At 46.1% G+C, this 19,436-nt stretch overlaps 1 protein-coding gene across 3 annotated transcripts in view; it reads left to right on the top strand.

Moving 5' to 3' along the window:
* The first annotated feature begins 243 nt into the window (after positions 1-243).
* The window catches only part of ERICH1 (glutamate rich 1), a 179,318-nt gene continuing 160,125 nt past the window's right edge, over positions 244-19,436 (top strand). Inside the window, exon 1 of one of the 3 annotated variants that reach the window (XM_025188602.3) lies at positions 244-423. In XM_025188602.3, the coding sequence (XP_025044387.3) occupies positions 249-423 (175 nt within the window). In that variant the 5' untranslated portion in view covers positions 244-248. The remainder of the gene's footprint in view (positions 424-19,436) is intronic. The other 2 variants (XM_006130972.5, XM_014577454.4) reach the window with 2 other exon arrangements.

Below are 19,436 nucleotides of genomic sequence, written 5' to 3'. Positions count from 1 at the left end.
AGCATTCTCCCCCGCAGCGGTCACACACGCCGGGGCATTGCACCGCTTGCCAGTCCCCTCGCGCTAGCCATGCGCTGCTGCCGCCGGGGCTGCTGCTGCCGCTGCTGAGCTTGCAGCTGTCAAACCCCCGCTCTCCACACGGCTCGCGCGTTCTGCGCAGCCGCGCTCCCCGGGCCGGAGCCCGGCAGGCGCGGCGCAGGGCTGTCCGCACGCAGCCGCCATGCTGGGAAGGTCCGCCCTGCGTCCCAATGGGGGCCGCCCCTCCGCCGCTAGCGCCAATGGGCGCCGGCCCCGGCCGCCGGTGGGCGCGGCCGGCTGGAGAGGGAGAACAGGAACCGCGGCAGGCTGGGGCGCGCTGTCGGGGTCGGGTGCCGTGCGCGGCCGGAGCTGCCGGCGGGAGCATGTCTGGCGGCAGGAGGCAAGGTGCGGCCGGGATCGCCGGGGCCACTTGTCTGCTCCGCGGCAGGGGTGGGGATTGGGGCCGGCTGCGGCGCGACCGGGCCACGTTTCAAAAAGTTCCCGCGAGTGTCTCCCCTGCGCCGGCGAAACGCGCGTGGGTGGGGTCGAGCGGAGGCGGCTTCCCCACGCGCCGCTACAGTTAAGGGGGGCCGGGAGCTAACGCGTAGCAGGTGTCGGAGGGAGCCCGAGCGGCGGCAGCGAGGAGCCACGGAGCTAGGGAATACGGGGAGGAAGCTTGGGAGTTGTTACTGATGGGGCCCAGTCTCCCAAGAAGGAGCGGCTGGAGTGGGGGAGCGAGCCTGAAGCAGCCTGTGGCAAGGGAGCTGTCTTGGGTGAAGCCTGGTGGATGGGAGAGCCTGGGATGCCCTCAGTGCCTGTGAGGTTTTGGGTGGTCTGGATCACCACTGGTCTACCTCTTTCTTCCCAAAGTTCCTGTCCCGTACCTGGGACAGCATGCTGCTGCTTCATCTCTACTGCCAGCCGCTCCAGATGGGCTCCTAAAGAGCTAGCAGCACAACAGATCCTGGTAGCAGGGAGGAGAAATTATAGCCAAAAAACCCTCAGGTGACCCTGCTACATGACTGAAATCACAGGGAGGGATGCAGACAGGCATGGTAGGAGAGCTGCCTGTGTCTGTCTGCTTGTCTCTCCCGGAATGCAATATTTGTATTGTAGATGAACATGTGGCAGCCTCTGGGCACTCCAATTAATCGGCTTTGTGTCTTTAGAAAGAGCGTCTTGCAGGCTGGGAGTAGGGGGCAGGGATAGGCAAAAAGACATCAAAGCAAGGTCCTACCTGCCTCTTGCAGACCCTAAAGTTTGCAATGGTGTTGGAAGATTAGATGCTTGTGCCTGTGTTCTTGGGCAAAAGTTCTCTCTTTTGTTAGAACCTTTTTCTGCTGCTGCTTTTTGCCTCAGAAGTTGAGTTTCTGTTAAGATTGTGTAATGCTTCTATTCAACACGTTTCTAAATTAATCTTAACTGCACTTCACCCCAACAAACCAAAAACAAACACACCCTCTCTATCACTATTGGATGAAACTTCAAATGTTTTTTGTTGGCCTGAAGATGAGTGTTTGTGCACAGATGCTTCTAGCTGTTTTATGCAGTTGGAATTATAACATTTTGGGGGAAATAAATGGTTTCCTGCTTGTGCAGTGTGACTGTTTTTGAGGTTATTTGCTGTGCATGGTATTTTTTGTTCATCTAATTCTAAAAATATGAACTTTGAAAATTGAAGTTTTGTTTTTAAATAATCCCAACTGCACAGTGTCATTGCTAGGCTTCCAAAATAGTTGTTTCACAAATTTTTTATCAGTTTTAAAACAGTATGGAGTACAAACAGTAGATCATTTTATGTTGTAAACTGGGTGTATGCAGTGATGCAAAATAAACTTCTATATGCAGCTAGTTCAGACTTCACTCAGAGAGCTTGGAAGTTCTTTGAAGATCTTAAGCACTACACGCCTATCCCCTACAGAGCAAAGACTTCACAATTTTTGCAACTCAGATAACTATGGATTGTGTTTAGTTATTTGCAAAACAAAGCAGAAATTATATACATTTAATTAAGCGTCATGGATTCTGAAATGGTTTGTCAGAGGCTGGAGAGGGATGGCAGGAGACAAATCGCTTGATCATTGTCTTCGGTCTACCCTCTCTGGGGCACCTGGTGCTGGCCACTATCGGCAGACCGGATACTGAGGTAGATGGACCTTTGGTCTGATCCAGTACGGCCGTTCTTATGTTGAAATAGTCCATTAGAAAATCATGGAGATGAACTACTTTGAGCTAGGAATGTCAATGTGTAAATAACTACATAATTAACTGATAAATTTGGGCTTTCCGGTTAAAGCTGTTGACTACATGCACTCCCCCTCTGCCGCCGCATCAGAGGCAGCGGGGGGGGGGGGAGGTGATCAGGAGCCGGTGCTGGTGTCCATGAGGGAGCCAGCTTAAAAGCCGGGTCCCCACAAGTACTGGATCTGCCTGCCCTTGCACCCCCCTACAGAGGTAGCAGGAGTGGGTGGAAGGGGAGCAGGCAGGAATCCAAGACCAGAGCCTGCACTGGCTAAGGGATTTGGAGTGTGAGAGGGGCTCGGAGCTGAGTTTGGGGCAGGCAGTTGGAGTGCCAGAGGGGGTTCTAGCTGCAGGCTCTGGGAGGGTGTTTGGGGCTAGGTCAAGGAGTGAAGGGGTTCATGACAGGGGTACGGTTTCAGGTGGCTACCGTGTGGCAGTGCAGTGGGGCTAAAGCAGGCTCACCCATGCCCTGGCCCTGTACCACTCTCAAAAGCAGCCAGCAAACAACCTGTGGCGATAGAATACAGGGTGAGAGAGGAGGCACCTTGACATCAGTGCCCCTCTTCTCTGCCCTGCACAGCAAGCAGGAGGCTCCTGGGGATGCGGGGAGGCAGCTCTAAGACAGAGGGCAGGAAACGTGCAGCAGTGGGGGAAGAGACAGCTGAAGTGCCAGAACTTGATAGTTTCTTGGCCAAACCAGTCAGGATCATCTGTTAGAGGCTCCAAGATCTACCAGTAGATCTTAATCTAGTGGTTAGTGAGCACTGACCTAGAGAGAGGCAAGGGATGTGAGTAAGAGAGAGAGACACCTCACTGCTCCATGAGGCTTGAACTGATGGAGATTCCAAGATGGTGATGGTAGCTGGGGGTTCACAGGGTTGGAACCAGGCAGAGCAGAGCCTCTAGCACGATCAGTCAGGAACAAATGAAGTCCCAGTGGAACTGATACAAACATTTGATGAAGGCATCAGAACACTTTTCTTGAGCAACAGTAAGAGTTTTTGTAGGGACATAATGGTTCAAGGAGAACACTGGATTTGTTTATGGCAGTGTTTCCCGACTTTTTTTGGCCACGGAACCCTTTTAGAATTTCGAGGAACCCCAGCCAGGAAAATTGGTAGCGGGGGGGGGGGGGGGAAGCTGTCTCTTTAGGGGAGGGGAGTTGTGAGTTCACACAGAACCCTTACTTGCACTTCACGGAGCACCATTTGGGAAACACAGGTTTATGGGTAAACAGATGGTTCAAGAGAGTACAGGCAGTCCCCGGGTTACACAGATCCGACTTACATCGGATCCCTACTTACAAACGGGGTGAAGCAACCCTGCACTAGCTGCTTCCCCCCAGCAGACCAGGGAGACGCGGAGCGGCTTTTCTCAGCAGACACCTCAGCTTGAGAATAAAGGACTGAGGGAAGTGAGGTGTGGGAGAATAAAACTGAGCTCTGGAGAAATGTTTGGCTAGAGTTTCCCCTACAATATGTACCAGTTCCGACTTACATACAAATTCAACTTAAGAACAAACCTACAGTCCCTATCTTGTACGTAACCCGGGGACTGCCTGTATTCTAAAATTTTATTTAGGCTAGATAATAGAAATGGATCGTTCGTGGCTATGGGTGATGTTTCTTGAGAGACCTCATAATGAGCTAGGCAGTTTGTGTTTTAGATATCAGTAGAGGCTCTATTACTACATTTGGTCTGATAATTATTGATTTGGGTATGAGCAGACCTGGATTCATTAGCACCTGGAGCAGAGATTTCCCACCAGGCAGTGCTTTTCTGCTTTCGGTATCCCATAGTTCAGTGCAGCTTTTGCTTTGCAAGTACTATTCTCCATTCTTGTATGCTAATGTGGATGTCTGTCTGCTCTATCTTCCATGCAGATGAGGCTAGGGGAGTTTCCTTTTCTATTGCCGTTGTCAGGAGGGATTTGGGTGTGTGGTCCCCTTCCTTTGCTTTCTTGGTGGGTGGGTGTGTTCGTTCTCCATGAGTATCATGCCCAGTCTCCCCAAGAACACAGAACTAGTAGGTAGCAAGGCCACTGCAAGATTTTGGTAAGTGGTCATGGACCACGCACTTTTCTATAGAGGAGGTGCAGGGTCTGGGATGGAGATTAGGTGCAAAAGGAAGCTTGGTAGCGGACTGGGGTGCAGGAAACGGTCTGGGGTCTGAGAGGAAGTTTGGATGGAGGGAGTTATGACCTGGGGCAGGAGACTGGGATGCAGAGTAAGGATGGTAAATATCGATTAATTTACTAGTCGAGTAGTCGATGGAATTTCCATTGACTGCTTGACAGGCACTTCCCCATTACTCCTTTGAGGAATTTCAAAGTTGTTTGCATTTCAAAGCTGGAACTCCACATGCAGCACTGGGCCAGCCGGAAGTCCGGCTGACTCCAGGCTCCACGTGGGCACTTCTGCTTTGAGCCGGGGATCAGCTCTGCCACACTGCCCCTTTGAAACGCTGCCACAGTGTTTCAAAGCAGCAGTGCCGAATGTAGCCCGTATCCAGGCTCTGTGCAGCACTGACGCTTTTAAGTACCCCCTACCCCACTCCCCTTTGCTACCTCTAATAGAAGCAGCAAGGGGGTGGGGAGTGACTAGTCGACTCGACTATCCGATAAGCATTTGCTTTATCAGATAGTTGACTTGTCGACTAGCCCTTACATTCTTAGTGCAGAGTCCAGGAAGGAATATAGGAGCAGGGGAGTATTCTGGCCTAGGGAAAAGTTTAGGAGGGAGATTCAGGGATTGGGAGGGAGTTGGAATGCAAGAGGGGATGGGTTGGGATGCCAGAGGCAGCCACTGGCCAGGAGGCACTTAGTGTACTGAAGCCTTTCCCTCCCTCCCCATCCCCCCCAGTGCAGAGAGCCACAAGAAGCAGCTGGAGTTTACTTGTGGAGTTGGTTAAAAGGGATTGTCAGCATAACCAAAGCAGGTGTAAAACAGTGGTGTAAATAAGGAGGATCCCAACACATGATCAAACATGATAGCCAAACCTATAGTATGTAGAGAAGTTGCATCTTTAAGTTCCCAAGCAGTCTTGTCAAGGCTGAGAAAAGAGCAATAAAAAAGAACAAGCTGGAGGATTCTGGGCCTAGAAAACAGTGGCAATTGAGTGAGCGGCCAGAGATGGCTCAGTGTCAAAGCGGGAACAGTGGCCTCAGAGAACACAGGCTGTAGCTACACTGCAATAAGAAAATAAATAAATGTGTTAAAACAGGTTAGCTAAGCTGAACTCAGACTGCAAATAAGGCATACATTTTAAACAGTGACTGGGTTCAGCCTGCTGGTGAAACTGACTCTGCTGGTCAGTTTCAGCAGTGGCTGAATCCCGTGGCCTGGGGCAAAGCAGCTGGGGTGCTGCCAGGTTGGTCCCATAGCGCCGCCCCTCGGCGCTGCGGGATCAACCCGGCAGCACCCCAGCTGCTCTGCCCCAGGGGTCCCCAAGTCAGCCACTGCTGAAACAGATCAGCGGCTGACTCCAGGAAACCCCGGGCAGAGCAGCTCTGCCCCGGGCTTCCTGGAATCAGCCGCTGATCTTTTTCAGCAGCGGCTGAATCGGGGACCCTGGAGCAGAGCAGCTGGGGTCCTGCCGGGTTGGTCCCGCAGCGCCGTCCTTTGGCGCTATGGGACCAACCCGGCAGCACTCCAGCTGCTCTGCCCCAGGCGTCCCCAAGAGCAGCTGGGGTGCTGCTGGGTTGGTCCCCCAGCCCCGAGGGGCAGCGCTACGAGACCAACCCAGCAGCACCCCAGCTGCTCTGCTCCTGGCTTCCCCCATTCAGCTGCTGGTCAGTTTCAGCAGCAGCTGAATGGGGGTAGCCTGTCCGGCTGCCCCAGCACTTCCGGGTTCCTGATGGTGCCGGACCATCAGGAGTCCCGGAGCATTGGATGCCGGACTAATGGAGTTTTACTGTACTTAGCACAGAGAATTCACAGAACTACAAGGGAATCCAAAGAAGCATGAGGATCAGCTTTGCCTTCCCACAGTGCAGTGTTTACTCACATTGCTTTGCTCTATCTGTTGACAGTGGACAAGCAATGTGGCCATGAAATATCAACAATGGGAGGCAGAAATGCTGGTTTGGCTGGTTTTTGCTTTTGGTACGACTTTTGCACATCTACAGCACTTTCTTCGTCAAACCTTCCCAGTATAGACATAAATTTTGGTTCTCTTCCAGCTTGATGATTCTGCTGCTAAAATGCAAATTAAGCAGACCACACATTTCTTTAGCTAGGGCAGACCTGTTTGCTGACTTTCTTTGGGATTTGGTGCACACAGCATTAAAATCATAGGGAGATCTTATAACTTTACATTGTATAGCTGCAATTTTATCAGAACAATCCTGACTAGCAAATTGAGATATAAAATTGTATCTTATAAGACATGCCTTGTACAAATATTATTATAATATTGTGTAGGGTTTGAGCATAGGTATATTGTCAGAGTTATTTTTGAAGTGGTTCTATGGTGTGTGCTGTACAAGAGACCTGTGCAGTACAGACTAGAATAGATCATCCAGATGGTCCCTTCTGGCCTTATCTGTGAAACATATATACACAAGTTAATCTCAATTTAAACAATGGGTTGTAATTGAAAAATTCCTTCATGTCAGATGGTGCAGACAAGACTGACCTGAACCCGTCAAGGATTGTTTCATCCAGATCCCTGTTAAATTTGAAAACCTAGGGTTTCACCGTGTTGAAAGCTGCGGAATTACCAACTAAACCAAATAGGCGTATGTGTTCTTATCTTCATTTAGAAGACACTATTTAAACCACTAGGTCAGTGCCATTTCAGTGTTACAGTATAAACCAAAGTGAAAATGACTAACTCTGTAGTTGTTGGCCAGCTGTGCAGTTTCGTAGGTTTGGAGGGTAGTAATATGACAAGACAGCACAATCTAATGGTGTCTTTTAAACAGAGGTCTCTCAACAATGGTTCCTTAATTAGGGAACATGAGCTCCCAACTATTAATAAGTCATATTTGACGTAATTTCTGCAAGTATAGATGGTAAGGTGCTATATATTCAGCACTTTTGAAATACCATTGTTTGTATTAGGATTTTGCTCTAGCCAGAGAGACAGACAGCTGGCTTTGCTCATGATTCTACCTGCAATACAGCGGAATCTGAAATTAAATATGCACTCTTAACAGAATCCTCCAAGAGATGAACAACATCTTCAGGCCACTTATTTATTGTGTTTGATGCATGCACAAATTAACAGTACTTATCGCTAGTGCTAATCGTCTGTAGTATAAGCATGACATTTAAAAAAATGTGTTGTAAAGAAAGACCTTGATTAGCAAGTAGAAGGAAGGCCTTAGAAAATGTTTTAAAGCCAAAAATGAATGAAGTATAGGGAGGATATCTGGTTAAAAGAATAATGAAATAAGGGGAAGTGTCTGACAAGACCTCTAAGAGATAGCAAAAGACAGGACTATGCAGCACTTTAAAGACTAACAGGATGGTTTATTAGGTGATGAGCTTTTGTGGGCCGGACCCACTTCTTCAGATCAAATTGTGGAAGAAAATTGGCATGACCATATATACCAAAGGGATACAATTAAAAAAAAAAAGTGAAGTATTGACTGCAGGTGGCTTTAAATCAAAGTCTTAAACTGAGCTAACACAGATCTTCTCATTCCACATATCTATGTGTAAAACTGTTGGACACACAGAAGGAGGGGGAGGAAAGATCTTGGGAAGAAAGGACGTTATAAATCTCCTCTGGGTTAAAACTGGACATAAGGATGAAGTATCTCAAGCTGAAGTCAATAATTGGCAATGACATCACTTGTTTGTTGAAGGGTATAACAGAATCAGCTCTTTAACATTGGTAATACCTATCTGACCTCACTGAAGCTAACCAAAATGGATCGAAGTGCCCCTTATTCTAGCCCATTTTTCAGTATTGTGATCAAATACTTACAAATGTTTTGTTACTGTTTTATAGTAAATTGCTTATTTGGGGTGATTAGACATGTTTAAAGCAATTGCATAAAATACCACTTGACCTTCGGATTTAATAAAATAATTTGATTAAATTGGTGATTTGGTTATTTCCCATATTAAAAATAATTTCAAATATTATTCCAACCTATCCTTGACATTTAATAATAGAGTTCACATAATGCATAACTGCCATCAATTTTTCTGAGAAGCAGCAAGTGAACTATTAATGCAAATGCAGCTAAGATTTTTTTTTCCCCTTCATTGAACCCAAGTGATTCAATGCTACTGATCCATGTACTTCCACAGGGAGTTTTAAGTACCTGATTTAACCAAATTTTGATCTTTATGGTAATATATTGTTTCCTGCACTTTCGCTTAAACCTCTGACCTTGACTGAAATTCACACTGGAATTAAATCACATTAGTCTAACACTTGTACACCTCTGCCACCATGTATCTAGTGCAATAGAGAATTATGTAGAAAATGTAGTCTTGACTGAAGGTAGGGGAGACAGTACACCTGTGCTACACAGTACATAATTGACACCATGCTTGTCCCAAAAAGTATGTAGGGTCAATCATAGTCAGCCAGTCTGTAATCCAGTACAGTGACAAAAATAGATGCACCCACTTGAGTTTCTCATGAGTGCCAGGTCCTGGGGAGACAAGCTGAAAGGAATTCTGTGCAGACACTCACAGAAAATGTGGGTCATCTTTGCTAACGGGTATTGGTTTTGGTAAAAGATGAGGCGTGGGGACCTATTAAAATAATATCTGCATAATATATCTTTTCAATCAAAACTATGCTGATTCTGGGCAGTCTAGGCCAAGACCTTGTAAAAATCAACAGTGTAGGCTTTGGATCTCTGCTTGCAGCATGATGGTATGTAATTTTGTTAGATGTGTGTCTCAAATAAAAAACCCAATCCCAGATACTTGAAAGAATAACCACACACCAAAATGAGTTATGAAAACAATAATGAATTCCAATGCATTAGGAAGAAGGAGAAAAAGTCTTTCTCTGTATGTTTAGGAGTATGGTTGTAGTTTTCAGTGACACAATCACATACTTATTTTTCCCCTATGTGATCCCTGTCTTATTTGGGGCAGATATTGGATGCACAAGGAAGCGGAATTGCAGGGGCAACTACAAAAGGCTTACGTTTCCTAACTTCAGGATGCTAACTTTAAATGACTCATGCATCAACTAAATGACTTGGTCTCTGTGTACGTACACACACACACACACACACACACACACACACACACACACACACACACACATTAGAATGTGTGTAAAAATAATTGTAACTTTCGTATTGTTATATTTTAACCTGACTCTTGATTTGCATGATGGTGACGATTTGCTAAAATGAAAATGTATAGAATTTATATTGTGACAAGGTCAGGCGCAGTGCTAGATTAGAAGGGGAGAGAGGCAGCTCTAGAAAACAGAGATGGCCCTGGCTAATTGGGAGAGGTTTATTTCAGGGCAGCTAGGAGCAGCTTACCCGGAGTTGTCATGGGCAGAGAAGGGATGTAATAGTGTAGTCAATTAACTGATAAGCAAAAGCTTATAGGTTATGCTCTAGACTACACGCATTTACCCCGGCCAATAAATTTTTTAGTGGGCTGGCCAGTAGCCCGGCTCAGTCCTGGCTCGTGCTGGGTCTGGGACCTACTCCCACTGTAGTTCTGCATTTAAAGTTTATTAGTAGCCAGGCGGGCAGGCAGCCTGGGTCAGTTCTGGCTTGTGATGGGTCCAGGAGCTCAGGTCTCCCCCCTCCCTGGACAGGGGCTGCTACCACCCTGCGCTGCTGCCTGTGTATCAGAGGCAGCCGCCGCATGGAATGACAGGCAGCGGATCTGTGAGGGGAGCTGTTTTTTAAAACTATCTCACCTCCTGGACCAGCTCCCACCTGACACCCTGCGCTGCTGCCTTCGATACAGAGGCAGCAGCACGCAGTGGCAGGGGGCTCCTTAGGAGTGGGGCCAGAGCAAGCTGACTGCTAGCTCCACCCCTGGGTACTATAGAATAGTTGAGTAACTGATACAAATTCATTAAGTTAATTGAATATTCAATTAATGGATATTTAACATCCCTAGGGCAGAGTGGGATCAGCAGAGATGAGTCCGCTATAAATCAATTAGGACCAGCAGATCTCACTTGAGATTGCCACATGGCTTTTTAAAAAGCCTTCCCTGCTGGGGGAAAGTGTGGAGAGTGGGAAAGGAAGTTGAAGTGAGAGTTTACCAGATAAGGAGAGAATCAGAAAAGCTGGTAAGGGGAACAGCAGCATTTCCACAAACAGCATGGGAGGTAAAGAGCTCTGACCAGGAGTGCTTGGGCTCCCTTCCCAGGTAGCTTAAGAATTCAGCAGGTGGCTGGGGAAGATTGTTTACCCAGTCCCAGGCTGATCAGGAGACGCTTACCCCAATACCCTTCTAAGGGGTCTGTACCACAGAACCTAAATTACCAATGAGATAGTGAACTGAACAGGAGTCTGGGGCCCAGGAGTGAAACCGACCTTGCCATAATATATTCTTTGTTCCATATGTTCAGGGAGGACTTGCACTAGTCAGGAAGATGCGATTTAATCTAGATAAAGGTGCATTCTTGTTGGCTGACATAACCTTAATACATATTAGGGATGTGAACATATATAAACACAGTTAACTGATGAGCCTGGGCTCATGGGTTACCCCTCTTGGTTACATGCTGTGCCTGCCCCTTCCCGCCCCCACTGCCTCTATATCCGAGAAAGCCAGCTTCCAGTGCATGCCAGCTCCCATGGAGCCACCTCACATACACACCTCGTTGCCTCCCACAAAGGCAGAGGGGGAGAGAGGAAAGGTGGTGGGAGCCAGTGCTAGTGGGGGAACTGGTTTAAAAAACAGCTCTTTCCCTCAGATCCCTGTGCGTACTGGCTCCCTCGAAGCCAACTCACTCCCCACCCTCCAGAAGCACCGGCTCCTGCCACCATACCCTCTCCGTGCATGTAAATTTGCTGAAATTTTGAGCAGATACACATTTCAACATCCCTAATGCATATTCTACACAACTCAGATAGATGCAGGTTTAATTTTTAGAAGGTACACACTATACACTTTTAATCAGTGATTTATTTTGAAAACTTTTCAGGTTCATTTTACAGTGTCAGGGGGTACGCCCCTGACAGGGGTCATGGCCCCCTTCTACTGGCCCATGTCTCGGTCCGGGCCCCCTCTCTCCAGGTCTATACAGTACCCAAAGTCCCAAAAGTTCAGGTCCCTCTATTAGGGTATGTACGGTACCCAAAGTCCCAACGTGAAAGCGCAGGTCCCTCTACCAGTGCATATACGGTACTAGAGGCCTAGCCGCTCTGAGTAGCCTCTCCTGGCCCTGGGTTTGCTTATCCAGGGAAGGGAAAACAGGTGGTAGGGGGACCCGGGCTCTCCCTCTCCACCGGGTCCCAGCCCAGGGCCCTTTAGGCAGGGTCTATGGCTCCTGCCCGCTCAGCGGGGAATCCGGCCGATACACACTGAGCCAAACTTTGTATCTTTTGCCCTGGGCTGCTTCCTACCACGCTCCGGTTCCCCTGGGGCCCATTCGCCTCTGAGGCAGTACCTGCCGGGGTTGTGGGCGCGCTCCTGCCGCCCTGGGTCGCCTTTCTCTGTGTCAGGCACGGGCGGCGACTCTGGTCCCAGCTGCTGCAGAAACACTGGCCCAGCCTGGTCTCCTCCCTCACCCTGCAGTCCCCCTGACTACAGGGCCCCTTCTGCTTTTATACCCAGCCGCTGCTGGGAGCATGCCCAGCAGGGTCGGAGGGGCGGGGCTTTCTTCGCCAGCTGGGCCTAGGCTATGCCCTGTCCATCAGTGCAGGGGCCTGTCCGCCCTGTCACATACAACTATATCTGAAAATGAATGATTGGTTATTTCATTTACCAAAGGGAATAAATATCTTCAATTCAACAAGTTTATCATTAATATCTGGAGGATTTTGTTGCCATGCTGCATTGGGTAGAAAACATACCAGACAGAAAATTAAATTGTTTAATTTAACTAAATCAGTGTTATGTATTCTGGATTATTTTCTTCAACAGTAAACATACAATATTTTAACAAAACAAGCATTTGAATTTTTTAATTTAAGAAGTATATTTTCATTAGAAAAACAGTATAAAATAAACTTGCGGAAAAATTAAAATTAAAGCAGTAAATAATCCAAAATTCAGACATTGATTAAAAAAAGAAACTTGTAATTGTTACAAGAGCCCCTCCCAACAGTAATGTAATTGAAATTCAAAATGGCAGCAAGTATATGTATTATTTACAGATTCTCATAGATGTTCTATATAATTGAGTACTTACTGCCACTGTGAGGTGAGTATCTTCTGTGCTATGAAACTGCTTGGGGTAGGCTTCAGGGAGAAATAGGAGGATCAGGGGCTGTGGCTAGAGTTCTAGCTGCTTCTCGGAGGCCCCCCAATATGATAATTCATCATCATCTTTGAATGTATAATCAGAGGAGTACTGAATCGAGGGTGACTTATGTATGGCATTAGTGAAATTCATACTGGAATGACCTGTTCTGGTGTCAACAATTTAAAAAGGAGGCTGAGCAACTGTTGTGGCAAAGAAAGCCAAAATGATTTGAAGGCTGAAGAAAATGCCTTAATGGAAGACTTTAAAATTGCTCAATCATTTCATCTCCTCAACAAGAAGATTGAGGGGTAAATTGAGTACACCATACAATTATCATAACGTGGAAAGAACACTGGCTACTAAGGAACTCTTTAATCTAGCACAGAAAGGCATAACAAGACTCATAGACTGAATCCCAAAGCCAGGCAAAGAAAAATTGAAAAGGGACTGCCAAGGGAGGTGGTGGGTTCTCCATCTTTTGATGTCATCAAATTTAGATGGGATGAGGGGCCCAGAGGAGCAGCTGGAACTATAGCCACAGCCCCTGATCCTGCTGTTTCTCTCTGAAGACTTGTCACCATCCCAGCCATTGAAGTGAGTATAGAGGTGGTAAGCACTTCTCTCCAGCCCCAGGTAGAGTTGGCTAAGTACCTCATGACACAGCCCCACTCTGCGCTGGCCAGAGAACTTCTCCTCCCTCAGGCTGGATGAAGGGCACTTCCCCACCCTGTACAGCACTGGTTCAAGGCCCCACACGTGCAGCGCAGCACTGGAGCACGAAGCTCACTTGATTCCCTCTCCCTTTCCCTATCTTTTTTTTGGCATGTAGTTGCTTAGAACCTCTTTCCTTTCCCTCTCCCCCAATATGGCACTGAGCTCCCTCCCTCTCCCTTGCCCCCACACATATAATAAGTCTCTATAAGGAATCTTCCAAGGAAAATTGTGGAAGTTCCTTGTCCAGAGATGTTGGAAATAAAGGACAAAATAATTAAAGGCCAATGTAGGAAAAAAATCATTCAATGATTTTATCCATTTTCGTTATTGTGTGTGAGGGAGAGGGAAGGAACAGGAACTAGGCAGCCTATTTTTTTGTCTGTGTTTTGTGTAGACTACCAAATCAATATAATCCCCCCACCCCCCGCAAGCCTACTGTATACATATCTGGAGGAACAGACACTGTTGCATTTTACACATGGAAAGAGCTGAGAGGAATCCTGACCTAGTCAGTCTCTCGTGCACCCTTTCTTAGTTGAAAAACACTTCTGTGTTGGATGGAGGCAGCAGCTATGTAGGAGAAAAGTCTCATGTGTCTAGTGAGTTCGTCCTTTTAATCCAGTTTTAATGTCTAGAGTATGCCTGATATTGACTTTTTTTTTCTGCCCAAGATGCATCTGATAGGCCAGGGTGCTCACAGCATGTATGTCAGGTGGCCAACAGCAGATGTCAAGCACACCATGTAGAAGGCCTCTGAAGGAAAGTCTCACCTACACTAAGCTGAGAAAGGAGCTATTATGATGTTGATTGTGGATTTAACTTTGTGTAATCAATGCGAGTGGGATAGCTAAACAAACTAGAGCCCCGAATAACTGTTAGATTATAACTTTTATATTTGGGATTTATACTGGTGTTGGCCTACAGTGTTGATTTTTGCCTTTTTTCCAATTTCTCTTGCTTAGATTTGGTTTTGATCATAGCTAATCTACATGGATGATATCTGTCTTTGCATTTCTATTTTCAGTTTCTCTTACTAATACGGGGTTTGTTGTCTCTTTTGGGAGTGGGTGCGAAGTCTTTGGGCACCATCCCGTGTTCTTTTATGTGAGTTCCATCTTGAATACCTCTCATACACTGCCTTGCTTTCTCTATGATGGGGGTTAGTGTTTGGTGCATTGTGTGTGGAGTATTTTTATGTTTGAGGGGGTAGTTTGGTTAAATATTTGTGGCTTTTATTTTTGTGAAGTGTTGTATTTCGTTCTGTGTACTGCTTTTATAGTTGTTTCTTCAGGGACTAATGCGTACCTAGCAGTCTAGTATCTGTGACAACTTGCTCTCATTGTTAAAAATAACAGGTACCTATTGAGTACCAGGAAAGCTAAAATATGTGGTGTTTGGCAGCTGCTTCAACTTCATTGTCCAATTAGAACATCCCACATATTTAGCAATTATTTTTCATATATTTCAGCCTTTCGCTTTGACAAGAACTTGTGAACTACTTAGACTTCACTTCCCTCCTACCTAAGGGAGCAACTAATCCAGGAATCACTAGAGCTAAAATTTGTATCTTTCAGTCCTGCCTTTAAAATGTCAACTGAAAAGTCTGCAAGCTCTTTGTGACATGATCACTATGAAGTACAATCTTGTAGTTCTACTTACAGCTTTCTGGATTTTCAAACAGAGTACTAGGTACTCAGATATATCACTGAGCACTCAGCATTCAGAGATTGTGCCTTTGAAGTGCTGAATGTTTACAGCAGCGGTTTTCAACTTGTGGCCCAGTCAGCACACAGCTGCAGCTCATGCAGTATCCTCAGGGCCATACAGATAGTATTGGATACAGTCCACAATTATGTGTAGGTTAGAACCACTGGACGGTGTGATGCTGAACATCCTCAACGTCCTTTGGCTTGAATGGGAATTGTATTAAGTGAAAACTTTGAATTTGTCATTTAGCACCTTTCTTAAATATATATTAAACTATAAAAGCCCCTATCCAGTCTCCTATAATGGTTGTACAGCATCTGATTACAATATCAGAATGATTACAGAACGTTTAAACCTTTTTTAATCCCTGCTGAAAAGTCTCTCCTCCAGAAATCTATGCAACCTGACACCTGGCAAAATAAATCAACCTTGCATTATATCATGAACATCAGATAATCTGTGTTCTGTTGGACACAGCGAAGGGAGTTCCAGAGTTAATGGCCCTTGCTTTAAAAACTTTGACACAAACCCCTCCCATTTAAACAAGAAGAATAAAATCAGACTCAGGAAAAGATGTCAGGCAGTTCAGGAGAAAGGCCTGCATGTGTACTGTTACCAGATTTGCCCAATACTCTGGGGTATGCTCATTATCAGGGTTACCCTTATGGGACTGGGGGAAGGTTAACTATTCTATCAGTGTGCTGTTGGTGCTTACTTGTGCTCTCATATGGAGCTGAATTCTCCCTGCTGCCAATTCCCCCTCCCACTGGAGCTCTCCTGCAGGAACTAGGTTCCTCAGGATGGGGTTCTTACCACCTTGGCAACACACACAGACACTCACACCCACTAATAAGAGCATGTCTGAGAGGACTGGGTACTCAGCACTCACAAGCTGACCCCCTCATATGTCCCTGGACTCAGCTGGCTGGGTTTCACAGCAATGTCACACTGCACCCTCATGTGCCTTTGGACTTTGTGGGCTGGATTAAACAGCACTTTAAGCTGCCATCCTCATAAGCCCCCAGGTTCAGCACCCCCTATCCCCACTTTCACACCACAGTCATTCACTGGTAAACCACACGATGAGCAAACCCCACAGGATTTTGAGCACTACAGGGATCTTTTGCTTGGGTACAAGAAGCGTTGTTGCAGAGCGAATGGGGAAGCCAAAACAACACCCCTTAAGGAAAAGTGGGCAAAAGAGAAAGAAAGAGAGAGAAGCAACCAGTTTAACAATGAAAGTGATTTATTTCTGAGTAGTGAATAGATATCTAACAATTACAATATTAAATAACCATATAACAGTTTACATAGGGCAGGGTCAGGAGGCTATGCTTAGAGAGATAGTTGATGAGAGAGAGAGAGAGAGAGAGAGAGAGAGAGAGAGAGAGAGAGAGAGAGAGAGAGAGACCTCACCACTCCATGGAGCTTGCACTGATCGGGGTTCCCAGATGATGATGGTAGCCGGGGGGGCCAGAGGGCAGGAGACAAGCAGAACAGAGCCCCCAGCACGATCAGACAGGAGATGAAGTCTCAGTGGAACTGATGCAGTTTAAGTCCAGGTATCAGAACAGTTTTCTTGGGGCAAGGATAGGAGTTTTTATAGGGATAGTTCAAAGAGAAAGAGGAGAGACAGTAGAGACTGATCACCCCTGGTTATGGGCGATGTTCCTTGAATGAGCTCACAATGCAACTAGGCAGTTTCAGTATTTTAGATGTCAATAGGATCGTTTCTAGAGTTGGTCTGATAATGACTCATTTGGGTGCGAGCAGGCCTAGGTTCATTAGCATCTGGAGCAGGGATTTCCCATCAGGCAGTGCTTCTCTGCTTTCGGTGTCCCATAGTTCAGTGCGGTTCCTGCCTTGGAAGAGCTGCTCTCCATTCTGTATGCTAATGAGATGTCCCTCTGTTCCATCTTTAATGCAAATGAGGCTGGGGTGTTTCCTTAATTATATCACCCTGGTCTGAAGCAGTTTAGGTGTGTCTTCCCCGGCCTTTTCATTGCTTTGTCTTTGATTCTAGCAGAGGCCTGAGGGAGGGGAATGGTTTTCCATGAATGTCACACTCTGACTCCCCAAGAGCACAAGGCTGACAGGTGAGGTGACCATGTTCTGGTTCCCCAAGAATCACAGAGCTGGTGGGTAACAGTACTCATGCAAGGATGTCACCATGAATAGACATTCTCCCACCCCCATCCTAGCCCACTCCCATCCTAGCCCACCCCCCTTTTCCAACACTTGGGAGTGTTCTGGCCTCAGTGCTTGTTTTGTACCACCACTGCTCTGCACTCCAGCCAGGGAGCAGGATTGAACGCTTGTCCCAAACTGCCTGCCCAGTGCTCCTGCTGGGGAATGGGGTTAGGGATTTACCCTGCTAAGGGGAACAGGGTTGAGGTACAGGGATTTGCAGGTTGGCAGGTCCCCACACCCTAGTCCCACTTACCAGCTGGAGTGCCAAGTGGGTGGAGCAGGGCAAGCCCCCAAATCCTGACCCCAGTCCCTGACTGGAGCGTCAGGTGAGGGGGTGAAGTGGGGCAAGCCCCCTCTCTCCTATTCTGCTCCCCAGCTCGTGTGCTGGGGAGGCAGAGCAGGGCAAGTATATCTGTTGTGTGGATGCAGCGTACATAACACACAGAGAGCTGCATATGTGGCCCATAGTGGTAAACAGGTTGAGAACCATTGCAGAACATTGTTAGCAAAACTGGAAGTAGAAGACAGGTTTCAACTCAATTTAGAGGCTATTTGCAGGCCCATTGTCTTCATTGTTTAGATCTTAATGTTCTGCAGATCTGTCTCATGGCATTTATTTTTTCAGGTTAAAATGTTATTTAATCTCCTTCAGCTATTTACTGTATATTTTTCTCTATTCATGTTTGGAGCGTGTTTCAAACTTCCACAGGAGATTAAATTACTGTGGTGGTTTCACCTCTAGATTTTAATGGAGAGCATAAATATAATTTAGGATTCTTCTTCATTTTACACAAGATAATCCCACCCTTGTTTTCCTAGATTAGATCATGCTTTCATCTCAAAAGAGTTGTTGGACACCTTTGTGAGCATTACAAATAAACTTGTTACTGTCTCACTGAACAAAGAGTATATATTTGTACCCTGGAGGCAGAAAGCGTGGGGGAAAGTCTTCCCTGTACTGATCATTGATACATTTTTCTTAACACTTCTGGGAAACTTTTTCAGTTAATTTAGTGTTTGTGAAAGGTGCTGAATTGGAAGCTTCCTAATACTGGCTAAACAATTTTTTTCTACCCTTATCTGTAGAGGTCACTAGTAGGGGTGATGGGACACAGTAATTCAGTCTCTTAAGCACACAACTTTAATTGGGCTTGTGATGGATAAGAGGAGTGCTGGCCAGCATTTGGTGACTAAATGGTTAAACTCAATTAGCTAGGGGTTTTTGGCAGGGAGCTAGGAGAGCCAATGGGAAAGGGTATTGAAATTTGAATAGGAAGATATACCTGCTCACTGTTTTCTTGGTTGGAGTTTTAAGCCAGGAGTTGAGGGAACAAGATGAATTGAACCGGGCAGAACTACCATTGCCTACAAGGAATATAGGTCATGAAAATGAACTGGACCTAAAACCATAGATCTGTAAGTAGATAGGGAATGAAATGTCTATTTAGACGTGATCAGGTTAAATTTCCGTCTCTTTGCAGATTTAACCTTCGATGTGCCTTTTCCCCCTCAGGCAGCAAAAGAAAAAAATTCCAAAATTTCCAAATCACAAAAGAGGAAAAAAAGTGTCCTTTTAAAATCCTGAGCTCTGTGTTCCTGCTTCAAAATGATCCCACCAGCACTGCCACCATGTCAAGGCTGTTGCCCACTCTGGCACTCTGAGTGCAGAAGGTGGGGCCTGCAAGACACCTTATCCTTTGTTTTTCCTATACCATCACACTGTTCTCTGTAGGCTTATTATGACTGTGGCTTATATTTCTATCCAAACTACTCTTCTAGTTAATGAATAGGAATTGTGATTGCAGCATAAAAAACTCTTCTTTTGCCCTGAATGTTGCACATTCGTTCATATATTGTCATTTCCTAGAGGCACAAGACTTATTCTTAGTATAATAATTTGGGCTTTTAAATAGCACTGAGAATCAGGTTAAATATTTAAAGATAGTCTTGTTCTGAATGAAATTATAGTGGGGATTTGTATACTGTGGTAGACTACTATTTGTCTTTTAAGTTGTATAGTATAATCAACACTAAGTATCAAAACTGTGCCCACTTTATTGATGTTAGTTGTTCAATTGAAGTCAATAGGATTAATCCTACGAGTAAGATGAGCACAGTTTGTCCCTAAAACTAAAAATGGGTGGGATAATGTTAAGGACCTGGCAAGAGTATTACTACTGAGTCACTGGGACTAATTACTATAA

Source organism: Pelodiscus sinensis, chromosome 3 (genome assembly GCF_052426305.1).
Source record: "Pelodiscus sinensis isolate ZL-2025 chromosome 3, ASM5242630v1, whole genome shotgun sequence".
NCBI lineage: Eukaryota > Metazoa > Chordata > Testudines > Trionychidae > Pelodiscus > Pelodiscus sinensis.
This window is presented reverse-complemented; position numbering and strand designations above follow the sequence as displayed.